At 44.2% G+C, this 18,242-nt stretch overlaps 1 protein-coding gene across 1 annotated transcript; it reads right to left on the bottom strand.

The window, feature by feature from the left end:
• Positions 1-1,384: 1,384 nt before the first annotated feature.
• Positions 1,385-17,290, bottom strand: gnb5a (guanine nucleotide binding protein (G protein), beta 5a). Its single transcript, XM_079501436.1, has 11 exons — positions 17,247-17,290; positions 15,311-15,447; positions 14,365-14,406; positions 11,776-11,852; positions 9,465-9,597; positions 5,842-5,985; positions 4,937-5,028; positions 4,639-4,687; positions 4,405-4,501; positions 3,907-4,073; positions 1,385-1,846 (listed from the first exon to the last, which is right to left on the bottom strand). The coding sequence occupies exons 2-11, from the start codon at positions 15,425-15,427 to the stop codon at positions 1,835-1,837; spliced, it is 930 nt and encodes a 309-aa protein (XP_079357562.1). The 5' UTR covers positions 15,428-15,447; positions 17,247-17,290; the 3' UTR covers positions 1,385-1,834.
• Between the last annotated feature and the right edge of the window lie 952 nt (positions 17,291-18,242).

Raw genomic sequence — 18,242 nt, 5'->3', positions numbered from 1 at the left:
GTTAGTCTAGTTTTAGTCGACTAAATATCATAAGATTTTAGTCGACTAAATCTACAGTTGATTGTCGACTAAAATGTGTTTTGGCGGGCCTTGATGGCGTCGTAATGACTGATTTTATACTTGCTGAAAATAGCCGATCTATACAAGCTCACAACGCGTGCTGCGATGCGTTGTGAGCTTGTAGATCGGCTATTTTCTGCATGCAACCAAGTGTAAAATGACTTATACTGGATCTCTTGTCCACTAGTCAGTATATTTATTCTTAGTTTTTGTCAGTGAAAAATGGTATAGTCGACGAACATTTTTCGTCATAGTTTTAGTCGACGAAATCAACACTGCATCGTCCTTAAGTTATAGTTATATTATGAATAACGTCCCTTTAGATCACTGTGTTCCCAAACACTGGCTCGGGACCCATCTGTGGGTCGCGGACATATTTTGTGGGTCCTTTTGTTTCCTACATTTGGTTTATATTAATGATCATTATTTCAGAACTGAATGTTCAAACATTCCCCTCCAAAAAAGCAAGATTTTATATGAATTAAAAACAAAATTCAACTACTTCTTTCAGTATAATTTAGTAAAGAAATGTAAAAGAAAATTTCCATAAAATAGAAACCAAGATGTTTAAGTCGATGTTTAAGTGCTGATCTACAAGCTCACAACGCGGCGCAAAGCGACGCGTTGTGAGCTTGTAGATCGGCTATTTTCACTAGTTTGCGTCCCGGGGAGCAGCCCGATCTCACCCAAACACGGCGAAATAACACGGATTGGCAATTCCTGACACACACTACTAGAAAACCCCAAAATCCATACATGCTACTCTACTACTGTTTCCACGGCGACGGAGGCGTGGCTTTCACTAGTATTGTATGTACTGAATTGCCAATCCGTGCTATTTTTCACCGTGTTTGACATTATTTACGATACTGGGCCTATTGACCATTTGCAGACCCCAGCCATGTTTCCATCAGAGTTTGGAAGCACTCATTTTCAGTAAAGCAATGTCCTGCTGCCTCTTGCATTATGTGCTAATTCAAAACAGGTGGTATACACAGGGCAGTTGAGTGATATCTAACGAGCATTTCCAAACTCCAGCATTTAGAAAAAGAATCACCTGCAAGGACACAAAGTAGCTCATAACATGTCTACAGTGATTTTTTATGAAACAAACACTTTGAGGATAAAAAGAGAATAATTCAAGCTTTCCGTACAGCTGCAATGTTGGTGAGTTTGACGTTGTGTAATACAATCAGACTTTTCTGTTTGGATGAATGGGCTGCAATGGAAGTTGCACCTAGGTAGCACCTTGCCATTAACTTATATGGTAAGATGGCCGTGGTCTTCATATGGAGAATTGGCTTACAACTCAAAGTACCCTGAGTCAGCTGTACCGAACCTTACAACGTTCGACACGGCAACCCGCTCGCTTCGGCTCGCTCGGTGGCATATCTCTCATGGGCTCAAGTTCGCTTGGAGACGCCGGTCGCGTCACGGTAAATGGGGAGGATTTCAGTGTAAAATGTACGGATTTGGGGGATTTTGTTTCTAGTAGTGTATGTACGGAAATGCCAATCCGTGTTATTTGGGCCGTGTTTGCGTGAGGCCGGTGTTGTGGGGGAGAGATCACATTTCTCTTTTTGGGTAACGGGATAAAAAGGTTTTGGAACCGCTTTTTAGACTCCGTCCACCTCACCACCACCACCATCCTCTTCATCATCATTAAGACTATGTCCACCTCACCACCACCATCCTCTTCATCATCTTCATCATTGTTAAGACTATGTCTGCCATCGTCTTCATCATCTTCTTCTTCCGACCTCACCTTCAGTCGTTAAGCCCAGATCTGAAATGCGGACGGAGATAGACGCTCGTTAGAAAGGGACTTTCACAGAACTCAACTGACCGTTAACACAATCAGCGCCGGGATTCCTTCAAAATAGAAGCTTTGGGGTGCCGGGAAGACATGGCTGCTTTTACTCTGTAAAGCCCCCCCCTCTTCTGTTCCGGAAAAAACTGAGATATTTTTTTGCTTGCTTACCTCGCTAATAATCCGATAAAAGTCGCTGATGATCCCTCGCATTCATATTTTTGAACGAGAGGCAGGTGAGAAGTCAGAAATGAAGAGCTTAGTATATCCATCAGATCTAAACCACGGAGAGCGCCCTACACTGCGCAAAAGTGTATACTGTATTACAGGAAACTCCCGTTAAACTTTCCAACAAACTCCGGTAAACTCCCGAATTGTACCATCACACCTGTATAGTACCGTATATTAACTGTATATGCTGCTAAACTTGAGGTTTACGGGCAAAATACAGTGCCCATAATTGCCCGTTAACTCCTCTTTTCACGCAGTGCTAGATTAGGCATTCTTTCTGCAGCGGTAAACAGGGAAGTGACCGGACCGCGCATGAACGAAAAGCGAAGCGTATGGTGGCCTTGGAGGCCAACTCAAAAATAAAAAAAAGGAAAAAAGTTCAGAATATTCTTCTCTTGTTTGATATCATTGAAGATGCGCTAGGATGTGTACACACACGTCCTAGCACCCCGTCGGTTGGATTGCTTATGGCGTGTGGGCACGTCGGATGGACGGAACCTGTTAATGAATAACGACTAACTACAGACAGCATCCTGCTTCTTCAGCAGTTAAAACACCGACGTCTGGCTCCCTCTGCAGTGGTGTAAAAAAGTAGGCCTACTCACAATTTCTCCTTAACTCATTCGCCGCCCGCAGCACCATCTGGTGGCTGAATTGTGTAGGCTACTCGAGAACCGCCAACCATGCATCTCTACGGAGAACTGTCTTGTTTTGAAAACCGTTTCACTTGGAAACCGAGAAACAGGAAGTGAATAATTGCTATTTAACAGGTCCCGCGAATGTTATTTAATTCACCCAAAACGTACATTGTGTAACCGGCGATCATATTGTTTAGAGAAATGAGGCACAAATCAAGTTGTGTTGAGCCAAAACACAGCCTGGAAGAGGAATCAGAGCCACTGTCTCACTCTCAGAGAGTGAATGAAACCTGTCTCACTCTCAGAAAGTGAACAAAACCTGTCTCAATCTCAGAGTGTGAATGAATGAAACCGGTCTTACTATCAGAGTGTGAATGAATGAATGAATGAGGCCTGTCTTACTCTCAGTGTGTGTGTGTGTGTGTGTGTGTGTGTGTGTGTGTGTGTGTGTGTGTGTGTGTGTGTGTGTGTGTGTGTGTATGAATGAATAAATTAATGAGGCCTGTCTCACTCTCAGAGTGTGAATGAATGAATGAATGAGGCATGGCTCACTCTCATAGTGTGAATGAATGAATGAATGAGGCCTGTCTCACTCTCAGAGTGTGAATGAATTAATGAATCCTGCCTCACTCTCAGAGTGTGAATGAATGAATTAATGAATGAGGCCTGTCTCACTCTCAGAGTGTGAATGAATGAATGAGGCCTGTCTCACTCTCAGAGTGTGAATGAATGAATGAGGCCTGTCTCACTCTCAGAGTGTGAATGAATGAATGAGGCCTGTCTCACTCTCATAGTGTGAATGAATGAAGCCTGTCTCACTCTCAGAGTGTGAATGAATGAATGAGGCCTGTCTCACTCTCACAGTGTGAATGAATGAATGAAGCATGTCTCACTCTCAGAGTGTGAATGAATGAATGAGGCCTGTCTCACTCTCAGAGTGTGAATGAATGAATGAATGAATGAAGCCTGTCTCACTCTCAGAGTGTGAATGAATGAATGAATGGGGCCTGTCTCACTCTCAGAGTGTGAATGAATGAATGAATGAAGCCTGTCTCACTCTCAGAGTGTGAATGAATGAATGAATGAAGCCTGTCTCACTCTCAGAGTGTGAATGAATGAATGAATGAATGAATGAATGAATGAATGAATTAATGAAGCCTGTCTCACTCTCAGAGTGTGGTCCCAGGACCCCGAGCAGAAGGAGGTCCCGTCTGGTGACACCCTCAGGGTGCTGACACGGTTCTCGTGTCCAAACAGGATGGACACCCTGGTCCCCTTCAGGACGTCCCACACGTTCAGGGTGTAGTCGTTGTAGCCGCCGAAAAGTAGCCGCCCTGAAAGGGTTAAAACATGAACTGTATGTTAACAATATGGACTGGAGCATTTCTGACTCGATGCATGAATCTTGTCATATTTCTTCATTAAAATAAGTGTTAAACAGCTCTATGTTGTGACAGTAATCATTGCTATGGAGTGTGTGTTCAGTAACAGTGTTAAACAGCTCTATATTGTGACAGTAATCATTGCTATAGTGTGTGTTCAGTAACAGTACTGTGTTAAATAGCTCTATATTGTGACAGTAATCATTGCTATAGTGTGTGTTCAGTAACAGTGTTAAAAAGCTCTATATTGTGACAGTAATCAAGTAATCAATAATAATCCTACCACTGAGAGAGAAGTCAACGCTGGAGACGCCAAAAATTATGCTTTCTTTGGAGTAAATGGCCACTTCTCTGTCTGCCCTCAGGTCATACAGACGACACTGGAACACACATTAATGTTTCATGTCATACACTGTAAACAAAGATTACGCTTTAACAAAGATTACAGTGTAATTTGATACACACTGTCAGTGAAAGTGAACACTGTGACAGACAGACAGACAGACAGACTACTCACTGTAGCGTCATCAGAGCCAGAGGCAAAGGCATCTCCACTAGGATAGTATCTATTGACCAAGAAAAACGCACGCACGCACACATACACACACGCGCGCATATAATGCAGATCATAAACTACAGTGATCAATAAACCATGTTAACGACAAAACGTGTGTGTGTGTGTGTGTGTGTGTGTGTGTGTGTGTGTGTGTGTGTGTGTGTGTGTGTGTGTGTGTGTGTGTGTGTGTGTGTGTGTGCGCACGTGCGTGAGTGCGTGCGTGCATGCATGTGCGTGTGTGTGTGCGTGTGTTACTTACTTGACACTGTTGATGTCTGACTCGTGGGTTTCAAAGGACTGGATGCACTGTCCTGAACGCATGTCCCACACGTTGGCCTTCTTGTCACAGCCCTGCCACCACAGGAAGACAAAAGCACTGGTGGAAAACGTACTCACATTTTGTACTTAAGCATTATGTTACGCTTTAGCTATTGAAAAATAGCAGATCTACAAGCTCGCGAATGCCGCGCTACGAGCTTGTAGTCTGCTATTTTTGAAAAATCGTGAAAATGTGGCACAAATCTTTGAATGTATATTATTTCCGAGCAAACGTTTTTAACTCAAATCTTTGCTTCTGGGGGGGTCCCTGGAACAACAGATTTTCAGATGGGGGTCGGCGGCCAATTACATATAATGTTGGGGGTCCTTGACATGAAAATGTTTGAGAATGACTGTTTTTTTTCAGAAAACTGTCAGGATTTAGAAGGCATTTGTAGAATCAGCATCAGGTCGAAATGAGTTAAAGGAGCATTCAGTGATTTGGGTGATTTGGAAAACCCCCGGTCCGCCCCGGTAACAAGATGTGCACATGCACGCACTACAGTGGGAGGGACACGCGACAGGCCAACAGCACACACACCAAGAACCGCCCCCGCTCGATCATGATTGGTGGAAGGCCCCTCTCTATCCTGATTGGATGAAGGCTGGGCCACCTAGCCAAAAACAAAAAAGGTTTTTTTTACCCCAGGGGTTAACTGGGGACAGGGAGGAACTCCTTATATGGTCAGCACACTCTATAGTAGGGAGGATTATCACAACAAAACAAAAACAAAAAAAGTGATATTTGATATTTGTGTGTGTGTGTGTGTGTGTGTGTGTGTGTGTGTGTGTGTGTGTGTGTGTGTGTGTGTGTGTGTGTGTGTGTGTACGTGTGGTTCTTCTCACCCCGGACACGAAGGTGTTCCCCGTCTCGGACGGAGCGAGGTCCAGACACAGCACGTCCGCCGCGTGGCCGTGGAAACTCTGGAGGAGCTGACCGCTCTCTACGTCCCACAGCGCACAGGTCCCATCTCCACTGGACGTCAAGATCTGTCCCAAACAATGTAATATAAACACAGCGCACAGGTCCCATCGCCACTGGACGTCAAGATCTGTCCCAAACAATGTAATATAAACACAGCGCACAGGTCCCATCTCCACTGGACGTCAAGATCTGTACCAAACAATACAATATAAACACAGCGCACAGGTCCCATCCCCACTGGACGTCAAGATCTGTCCCAAAACATTACAATATAAACACAGGTCCCATCCCCACTGGAAGTCAGGATCTGACCCAAAATATTACAATATAAACTCAGAGCACAGGTCCCATCTCCACTGGACGTCAAGATCTGTCCCAAACAATACAATATAAACACAGCGCACAGGTCCCATCTCCACTGGACGTCAAGATCTGTCCCAAACATTACAATATAAACACAGCGCACAGGTCCCATCCCCACTGGACGTCAAGATCTGTCCCAAAACATTACAATATAAACACAGCGTACACGTCCCATCCCCACTGGACGTCAAGATCTGTCCCAAACATTACAATATAAACACAGCGCACAGGTCCCATCCCCACTGGACGTCAAGATCTGTCCCAAAACATTACAATATAAACACAGCGCACAGGTCCCATCCCCACTGGACGTCAAGATCTGTCCCAAAACATTACAATATAAACACAGCGCAGAGGTCCCATCTCCACTGGACGTCAGGATCTGTCCCAAAACATTACAATATAAACACAGCGCACAGGTCCAATCTCCACTGGACGTCAAGATCTGTCCCAAACAATGTAATATAAACACAGCGCACAGGTCCCATCCCCACTGGACGTCAAGATCTGTCCCAAAACATTACAATATAAACACAGGTCCCATCCCCACTGGACGTCAGGATCTGACCCAAAACATTACAATATAAACACAGCACACAGGTCCCATCTCCACTGGACGTCAAGATCTGTCCCAAAACATTACAATATAAACACAGCGCACAGGTCCCATCTCCACTGGACGTCAAGATCTGTCCCAAACATTACAATATAAACACAGCGCACAGGTCCCATCCCCACTGGACGTCAAGATCTGTCCCAAACATTACAATATAAACACAGCGCACAGGTCCCATCCCCACTGGGCGTCAAGATCTGTCCCAAACATTACAATATAAACACAGCGCACAGGTCCCATCCCCACTGGACGTCAAGATCTGTCCCAAAACATTACAATATAAACACAGCGCACAGGTCCCATCTCCACTGGACGTCAGGATCTGTCCCAAAACATTACAATATAAACACAGCGCACAGGTCCAATCTCCACTGGACGTCAAGATCTGTCCCAAACAATGTAATATAAACACAGCGCACAGGTCCCATCCCCACTGGACGTCAAGATCTGTACCAAACAATACAATATAAACACAGCGCACAGGTCCCATCCCCACTGGACGTCAAGATCTGTCCCAAAACATTACAATATAAACACAGGTCCCATCCCCATTGGAAGTCAGGATCTGACCCAAAATATTACAATATAAACTCAGAGCACAGGTCCCATCTCCACTGGACGTCAAGATCTGTCCCAAACAATACAATATAAACACAGCGCACAGGTCCCATCCCCACTGGACGTCAAGATCTGTCCCAAAACATTACAATATAAACACAGCGTACACGTCCCATCCCCACTGGACGTCAAGATCTGTCCCAAACATTACAATATAAACACAGCGCACAGGTCCCATCCCCACTGGACGTCAAGATCTGTCCCAAAACATTACAATATAAACACAGCGCACAGGTCCCATCTCCACTGGACGTCAGGATCTGTCCCAAAACATTACAATATAAACACAGCGCACAGGTCCAATCTCCACTGGACGTCAAGATCTGTCCCAAACAATGTAATATAAACACAGCGCACAGGTCCCATCCCCACTGGACGTCAAGATCTGTCCCAAAACATTACAATATAAACACAGGTCCCATCCCCACTGGACGTCAGGATCTGACCCAAAACATTACAATATAAACACAGCACACAGGTCCCATCTCCACTGGACGTCAAGATCTGTCCCAAAACATTACAATATAAACACAGCGCACAGGTCCCATCTCCACTGGACGTCAAGATCTGTCCCAAACATTACAATATAAACACAGCGCACAGGTCCCATCCCCACTGGACGTCAAGATCTGTCCCAAACATTACAATATAAACACAGCGCACAGGTCCCATCCCCACTGGGCGTCAAGATCTGTCCCAAACATTACAATATAAACACAGCGCACAGGTCCCATCCCCACTGGACGTCAAGATCTGTCCCAAAACATTACAATATAAACACAGCGCACAGGTCCCATCTCCACTGGACGTCAGGATCTGTCCCAAAACATTACAATATAAACACAGCGCACAGGTCCAATCTCCACTGGACGTCAAGATCTGTCCCAAACAATGTAATATAAACACAGCGCACAGGTCCCATCCCCACTGGACGTCAAGATCTGTCCCAAAACATTACAATATAAACACAGCAAACAGGTCCCATCTCCACTGGACGTCAAGATCTGTCCCAAAACATTACAATATAAACACAGCGCACAGGTCCCATCTCCACTGGACGTCAAGATCTGTCCCAAAACATTACAATATAAACACAGCACACAGGTCCCATCTCCACTGGACGTCAGGATCTGACCCAAAACATTACAATATAAACACAGCAAACAGGTCCCATCTCCACTGGACGTCAAGATCTGTCCCAAAACATTACAATATAAACACAGCGCACAGGTCCCATCTCCACTGGACGTCAAGATCTGTCCCAAAACATTACAATATAAACACAGCACACAGGTCCCATCTCCACTGGACGTCAGGATCTGACCCAAAACATTACAATATAAACACAGCACACAGGTCCCATCTCCACTGGACGTCAGGATCTGTCCCAAAACATTACAATATAAACACAGCGCACAGGTCCCATCTCCACTGGACGTCAAGATCTGTCCCAAACATTACAATATAAACACAGCGCACAGGTCCCATTCCCACTGGACGTCAATATCTGTCCCAAAACATTACAATATAAACACAGCGCACAGGTCCCATCCCCACTGGACGTCAAGATCTGTCCCAAACAATCCACAAAAGAGTAACAAATAAACCACTTTTGGCTTTTACTCACCTTGCCTTATTCCAACATAACCACCCTGGGCTCAGTGAGCCGTTACAAATGGGGGCTCATCCGGGCTTTATATGATGCAGAAGATTTAGTCACTGCCTTTTTTAATTAAAATGCCATTTAGTTCTAGTTATATTTTAGTCATCTGAAAAGTTTTTAGTTTCAGTATAGCTTTAGTCGACTGAATATCATAAGATTTTGACTAAAATGTATTTTGGCGACAAAATAAATATTTTTGACGGGCCATGATAAAAGACAGACAGACAGACAGACAGACAGACAGACAGACAGACAGACAGACAGACAGACAGACAGACAGGTACCTGCATGTCAGAGTTGGTGAAGGAGCAGGCAGACAGGTAGTTGGTGTGCATGGCCACAGACTTTTTCTTGGCCGCCAGATTCTCGTTCTTGTCCAGAGAGAGAGGATACACCGAGCACTTGTTGTCCAGACCACTGCAGTGAGACAGGGCGGTCAGACAGACAGACAGACAGACAGACAGAAAGACAGACAGACAGACAGACAGACAGACAGACAGACAGACAGACAGACAGACAGACAGACAGACAGACAGACAGACAGACAGACAGACAGACAGACAGACAGACAGACAGACAGAATAATTTCATTATACTTTAAGTCAGGGCTCCAGACTAACTTTTTCACAGGTAGCACTGGTGCCACCTACCTTTCATTTGGTAGCGCCACCACAAATTAGGTAGCACCATTTTTTTCTTTGTATAGCGTGGTATTAATACATGATCTTATCATGCCCCCACATCGGGCGCCATTTATTTATGTAGTGGTTTCCACCATTAAAGGTTTGAATCATAAAACCCCCTACAAAGGTCACTGTGTAAAAAACAGCAACCTACCTGGTTATACTTCAAAACACTGTAGATGGTTTCAACCCACCACAAAGTCACTCAGTCAATAAAGGTAATATTTATATTCCACACACAGAAAGTCAGTTTAAGGTTTTGTGTTGAAAATTAAATGCAGTCCAAACCTTTTGGATTAATAAAGTGACAATTTGTACAATATCTCCATTACCATTATCCAAATTAATTCCTTATTATAATATTTTTACATTTTGGAAAAAATATTTTGCAATGTGAAATGCCACCAAATTCTTAATCCTTTTCCTTGTCTTTATGGGCCAACTTGTGAAAGCTGCATGCTTTTATTGTGAAGGCAAAAGTTTCTGAATGCTCTCAGAGCCTGCATATCTCGGCGTGCTGAAAATAGCTGATCTACAAGATCAGCTATTTTCAGCACGGAACACAAAGAATAAATCAGGCATCAGTGCTCTTCACTCACTGGGAGGGAGATTAATGTATTTTGTTGGTCGATCATCATGTATGGACCTATGGTATGGACACATAGGCTACCTCCTCGATGCAAACATAACAAGCTTTGGAAGCTATTTTTCGTGGCACATGTTTAATCAAACAACACGTTTACTAATATAAGTTTCACTCAGTGTTTGGGTCGGGAGTCGGCTGTCTGTGTAGATCATGACTGATCATCATGCAGTTAGATATGCGCGCTGCGCGTTCCAGTGAAATTGTACAGCTGAGAAAGATTAGTTAATTTGTGTCGGATAAACTGCGTTCAGACCTGAATATATATTCGCCTCGGTTCGTCCAGTTTGTACCGCGGCAGGTCGCGCCGTGCCCGTTTGCGCAATTCTCGTCTTTGAATTGACTTTGTATGTAATCGCGCCGCTCTGACCATCCAAGTCTGAAGGGCTTATTTGTGGGTTTTCGTGAACGATCGTTCTTTGAACACTGGGCGTCAGGCGAACGTCCAATGTTTTCAATCAATGGAACGGGCAAGCACTGCGGGATGTTTTTTTTCCTCCACTCATCCTTCCAGCAAGTCGCACCTGTGCGACCTCATTAAATTGTAAGTATCACCCTTAATAAATTAAGTCGCATATGCGACCTAATAGGTCGCACGCTGGAGCCCTGCTTTAAGTAGCATGTGGTGTGTCAACCTAGGGATTTTTCATGATTCTGAATCCATTCCAAGCATTAGTTTTGCACAAAAACTTTAATAAAACGTCCATAGCCGGTTGATATCAGCGTCCTGTATGGTTGATATTAGCTGGTCTTATGCTGTCTATGGCATGGCTTCTCAACGTTTTTGGCTGGGGACCCCCGGAAATGCTTTGGTCATGTCTCTGGGGACCCCCGGAAATGCTTTGGCCATGTCTCTGGGGACCCCCTCTGGGGACCCCCAGAAATGCTTTGGCCATGTCTCGGGTGCGCCGCTCTGAGCCACCACTAGATGGCGGTCAATGAGTTAATGGTACCCCAACTTTCAGCAGCTGTCACAATATTTTCCAAGGGAAACAAATTGGAACAAATTGATAGGTGATAGTTATGAAAACAAGCTAGTGGTAAGCATTTTTTTGTAGTTTGCCACATATTTAGCAAATTTTCCCTTATTATTTGCACTCATTTGGGTCCCCGAGCAAATCTAATCTCTATTCTGGGTCTCAAGCTAAAACGTTTGGGAGCCAGTGGTTTACGCTGATCTTACACTGGTGTACGTCGCTCTGGATAAGACGTGTTAAAGTTTACACACAGTAAATGGAGTTGAAATGTGAAAGGCATAGAGTCACTCACCCACACGCTACAGCACAGCCAGAGGGAGCGTAGGCACAGGCCATCACCCATGTGCACGGCATGGTCACCGCATGCTCCTAGAAACATGGACACAAGTAAACATGGTCACCGCATGTTCCTAGAACCATGGACACAAGAAAACATGGTCACTGCATGTTCCTAGAACCATGGACACAAGAAAACATGGTCACTGCATGTTCCTAGAACCATGGACACAAGAAAACATGGTCACCGCATGTTCCTAGAACCAGGGACACAAGAAAACATGGTCACCGCATGCATCTAGAAACATGGACACAAGTAAACATGGTCACCGCATGTTCCTAGAACCATGGACAAGAAAACATGGTCACCGCATGTTCCTAGAACCATGGACACAAGAAAACATGGTCACCGCATGTTCCTAGAACCATGGACACAAGAAAACATGGTCACCGCATGTTCCTAGAACCATGGACACAAGAAAACATGGTCACTGCATGTTCCTAGAACCATGGACACAAGAACACATGGTCACCGCATGTTCCTAGAACCATGGACACAAGAACACATGGTCACTGCATGTTCCTAGAACCATGGACACAAGAACACATGGTCACCGCATGTTCCTAGAACCATGGACACAAGAACACATGGTCACCGCATGTTCCTAGAACCATGGACACAAGAAAACATGGTCACCGCATGTTCCTAGAACCAGAGACACAAGAAAACATGGTCACCGCATGCTCCTAGAACCATGGACACAAGAAAACATGGTCACCGCATGTTCCTAGAACCAGAGACACAAGAAAACATGGTCACCGCATGCTCCTAGAACCATGGACACAAGAACACATGGTCACCGCATGTTCCTAGAACCATGGACACAAGAACACATGGTCACCGCATGTTCCTAGAACCAGAGACACAAGAAAACATGGTCACCGCATGCTCCTAGAACCATGGACACAAGAAAACATGGTCACCGCATGCTCCTAGAACCATGGACACAAGAAAACATGGTCACCGCATGTTCCTAGAACCATGGACACAAGAAAACATGGTCACCGCATGTTCCTAGAACCATGGACACAAGAAAACATGGTCACCGCATGCTCCTAGAACCATGGACACAAGAAAACATGGTCACCGCATGTTCCTAGAACCATGGACACAAGAAAACATGGTCACCGCATGTTCCTAGAACCAGAGACACAAGAAAACATGGTCACAGCATGTTCCTAGAACCATGGACACAAGAAAACATGGTCACCGCATGTTCCTAGAACCAGAGACACAAGAAAACATGGTCACCGCATGCTCCTAGAACCATGGACACAAGAAAACATGGTCACCGCATGCTCCTAAACACTTACACAATACACTAATACTGGCGCAAATAATAGCCAGTTACCTAATAGTAGCCAGGGGTCTGAGTCGTCTGACCTCATTTTGGCCGAGGCTGGTGCAAAAGTAAATAGAAGCCTGCTGCAAATAGCTTTTTGGATTATTTTAAACGGCCGGGCTACAAATCCATCTTGCATATTAAACGCCCAGGCCACTTTGGTGACGTGCCGTAGCCATACTGTATATCTCTCTGAGAGGGAGATGAAGCAGCCCCCCCCCCCTACATACTGTATAGATGAGGGACCCCTTAGCTGAGGGAGAGATGAAGCAGGGGACCGCAGGGGACCCCCCCCCCCCCCCCCACACTACATACCATACTGTTTAGATGAGGGACCCCTTAGCTGAGGGAGAAATGAAGCAGGGGACCGCAGGGGACCCCCCCCCCCACTACATACCATACTGTATAGATGAGGGACCCCTTAGCTGAGGGAGAAATGAAGCAGGGGACCGCAGGGGACCCCCCCCCCCACTACATACCATACTGTTTAGATGAGGGACCCCTTAGCTGAGCGAGAGGGTACCCAATACACATTGTAAACTTTTTTCATAGATTCCATAGACTTGTTGACAGCAACTAGCATCAGTGTTGTTAGCTTTTCTATTATTATGTTGTAGTCATGTTAATGTGTCTTTTAACCACTTTAACCCTCAATACTTAGTAATATAACAATAGTAACTGTATCGAACAATTTATTTTAATTTCAGGAATCGAAGTACAGTATACTGATATACTACACTAGCAACCTATTGTATCGTTTGACTTTGACAGCAGCGCGACACGTTGTGAGCTTGTAGATTGGCTATATGTTCCCCTCAGAATTTAAGTGGTTAAAAAGTTCCTATCACACAAAGATTTGGCGTCCCCCGCCCTGTATTAACTCTCAGAAGCCCTAGTGGTCCCGGACCGCCTCAGGGGTAGAGTGGCTGGATGGTAACCGCAAGGTTGCCAGTTCGAACCCGGGCTCCCTCAGAGTTAGTGTCGCTCAAGTGTCCTTGAGCAAGACTCTGAACCCCTAATTGCTCCTGATGTGCTGGTTGGTGCCTTGCATGGTTTCCGCCGCCATCGGTGTATGCATGTGTGTGTGAATGGGTGAATTGATGCAAGGCGCTATATAAATGCACCATTTACCATTTACCCTGTAATAGTACAGTATGTAAAACACAGTATAGGCCTATTAGGTACATTGCGTTTTACCTTACCTTGTTGGTGGTAAAAGCATCCCACACGATAACTTTTCCATCCTGAAATAAACAGTGAGGGAAATGTTATCAGTAAACGTTTACACAACGACAAAAAGAAAATCAACCAGGTGCTCGATGGAGATGGAGATGGAGATGCAAAAAATAATAATGTAAAGTAGGATCTGGTGCTTCAAAGATCAGTGGGACTGGAATATTAAAGACAAGGCGGCTTCCTTCGTTCTTTTAACTTTTATAAATAAAGTACATCTATTTTTAATCCACCCTCTCCTCATTTTTGAGTGGTGCAACCATTCCCTTACGGAGCTATGTGTGTGTGTGGGTGGGTGCGTCCGAGCACGAAAACAGCACGGTTTTTTTTCACCACCTGTGCGCAACCTAACACACACACAAACACACACGCACATATTAACTGTATATATGGTGATTTCGGGTGTGCCAGTACAGTACAGTACAGTGACAGTACAGTACAGTAGAGGGTACAGTAGAGGGACCCCCACACGGTAACTCTCATTTCTCAACCGTTTCGGACGTGGGGCGGCTCGCCGGAATCGGGCCGGCACCCTGGGTGCGTTCCTGTGGGTCTGGAGCTAATGTAAGTACTAGTGTTTGCTTATTTTGTTTTATGTTTCCATGTGGGGACTGCGGATGAAAGTTAACATGTTTTGCTAAATCTGGTGAATTTACATTGCATTTATGTAATGTCCATTAATATGCATTATTGTCCTGTCTAAAATAAACAAATAAAGTAAAGTATAAGTTAAGGCACAGATCAGGTACACATCAGACCTCCTTATAGGGCACTATTCACTAGAAGAGATGCCATAGCGCGGCACGCGGCACAGCTTGTAGATCTGCTATTTTTCAATAGCTAAAGTAGAACATAATCCTTAAAACACCAAAAGGGGTTCCCGCCTTGAATGGGTTATAATAAATCTAACCGTACCTGAGACGAGCTGACGATGCGTCTCTTGTCTCGACACCAGTCCATGCACAGGACCTTGTTTCCATGTCCCTTCAGGGTCCTTCTGGTCTTCATCACAAACTGACCCAGACCCTCCATCTTCTCTGCTACCTGGTGCACTGGATAGAGAGAAAGAGAGAGAGAGCGAGAGAGAGAGAGAGAGAGAGAGAGAGAGAGAGAGAGAGAGAGAGAGAGAGACCATGCCTATGTTAGACACCACCTGGTGCATTGTATACCAGTGGTGTAAAGTAACTAATTACATTAGCATACTTTTTTCAGTTATTTTTAATGTTTTTTTTGGACAATATACTTTGTACACATTTTTAACTTGTGAAGTGGGACATTCTGCAATATGAGTAGGCCTACTTTTACTTTGAGTACTTTAAGTACATTTTGATGCCGATACTTTTGTCCTTTTACTCAAGTACATTTTCAATTCCGTACTTTTACTTGTAACTATTAAATTGCAGTATTGGTACTTTTACTTAAGTAAAACAATTGAGTTTTGAGTACTTTTTCCACCACTGGTCGGGAATAAATAAATACATATAGACCAGTCATTCCCCAGTGCGCGGGGGGACATTCAGACCCAAATGACCCCCTCTCCGGTGCCTATGATCCTGAGTAGATGATAAAATGACCCCCCCAAATATTGAAAGTGGAATATCTCTTTACCAAGCCCATGTATTTAGGCTACAATCTCTAGATTTCTGTAATGACACAAAATAGGCACGTCATAGATCGATAAATAGGCTACAGACAGACAGACAGACAGACAGACAGACAGACAGACAGACATCTTGTCCTATAGCCTATACTGCTGAATGGTTTTAATTCCAGTGGGGTAACAGCCTATTGGTCAGAAATGGTAGACCACATCAGTGCAGTCATCTACTTAGCCCAGATTAATCCATTCATTTATTTCATTGTGACCAGAATAGAAATTAAATGCATTCTGACAGTCACTCCATCCATCCATCCGTCCATCCATCCATCCATCCATCCATCCATCCATCTGCATGTCCACCCACCCATCCATCCATCCATCCAGACAGACAGACAGACAGACAGACAGACAGACAGACAGACAGACATGTGACGTATAAGATTATGCCCTCATCTCACCTCCTCTAAAATTAGGACAACAGCGAAACGTGCATCGTTCAGACCCGCATATAGACGGCCAGTCGTTCAGACCCGCATATAGACGGCCAGTCGTTCAGACCCTCATAGAGACGGCCCGTCGTTTGGAACTTCGGTTCGGGGGAACCGACAGGCCGTCTCTATAAGGGTCTGACTCTGAACGGTCTAGCCTATATTATGCATGCATCAATAAATCATAACAAACAGTGGATTTACGTCGGAAGCAGCCTCGGATCAACAAGACTATCATTATTGTTTTTTTTTTTTTTTTTTATAAGTTTGCTTCCCGTTGTGATAAAGCAATTAAAATGATAACGTCAGACTCGTACAGTCGGTATGAAATACGTGATGATCCGAACTAAGCTAGAGACTTATAAAACATGCAAGTATCCCACTGTTGTCCTTGCTGTTAATTCATTCTTTCTGTGTCATGATTTATTTATAAGTGCAAAAATGACTAGAGCTCTCCTCCTAATAATAATAATAAGAAAAATAAGAATAAGAATGGTAATAATACTACTACTAATAATAATGGTAGTAATAATAATAATAATAGTAATAATAAATCATAATAATCGTACAATCCACATAGTTTCAATGTAGGATTATGGACATCCTTTGGCCAAATTGTTGATGCTATATATGACTATATTTCCATGCATGTGTATTGCCTTGTGTTGTTCTTGCTTACAGTACTTATACGTCGCCCATATATAGGCTATGGGTTAAAATGCATAGATTGCAAATGGTAAATAATGAATAATAATCCTCCTACGTTCCACGTCGTGCAGCTTGGCTCTCTCATCTTCCAGCTTGTTCTTCAGACTCTCAGACTCGCTCTTCAGACTGGCCAGGGTCTCCACGGGGGGTTTCTGTTGCAGCTGGGTCGCCATGCTGTCGATGCCAGGCACTAACACTCTCATATACTATTATTATGTATGATTATGTTAATGTAATAATAGCGTCCCGTTTAAAGCCCTTTCGTTGTGTTTATAAGGTCCGTTTTGGTGTCAGAGAGAGAGAGAGAGAGAGAGAGAGAGAGAGCGGTGGGGATGATGATGTGATGATGGAGGACAGTGTTGTTGCCAGATTGTGAGAGGGAAATAAGCGACCATCCATGGTCTGAGACTCTATGAAAACAATTAAAGCCCTTAGAAGCCACTCCACAAATGAGGAATGTAAATGTTAATATTCATCAGCTATTTGATGATGCGACAACATTGCAACATGTTGTGAGCTTGTATATCTGAAAAATTTAGTAAAAATAAAGATAATAGGCTAATAATAAAAACTAGAAATGCACTCTGTCGAGGTGCCAACTTGCAGAGCGCGCAAGTACTGCTACTAACTAATGTCTATTACAACTGCTGTTCTAAATCCTTTTTAGACCCGTTATTGACCTTATAGAGGGTATGCGCATGCTTAAAGTGAATGGCACATCGAGTAGCAAATCGAGTGGCAAAGCAACAGGCAAAGTGAGTTTAACATTGTTTAATGTTGTTTAATGCAATCAGATATGACTTTTCTTTTTGGATGTATGGGCTGTCAAGGCCAGAAAGTAGTTTTTTGCCACTCAGTAGGCATTCCTGCATAACTTCCGGGTTTGATGATGATGTCACGCGCATACTCTCTATACCAACCTTAGTTACGTCACCATCAACACACACACACACACACACACACACACACACAGAGACACACAGACATACCCAGCCGATCACCAATTAAACGTACCTTAGTTACGTCATCAAGAGCGGTGGTCCCTGCTTGG

The sequence above is a fragment of the Electrona antarctica genome (genome assembly GCF_951216825.1).
Source record: "Electrona antarctica genome assembly, chromosome: 5".
NCBI classification, from domain to species: Eukaryota; Metazoa; Chordata; class Actinopteri; order Myctophiformes; family Myctophidae; genus Electrona; species Electrona antarctica.
Note: the sequence above shows the minus strand (reverse complement) of the source record. Positions and strands in the feature narration are given on the sequence as shown.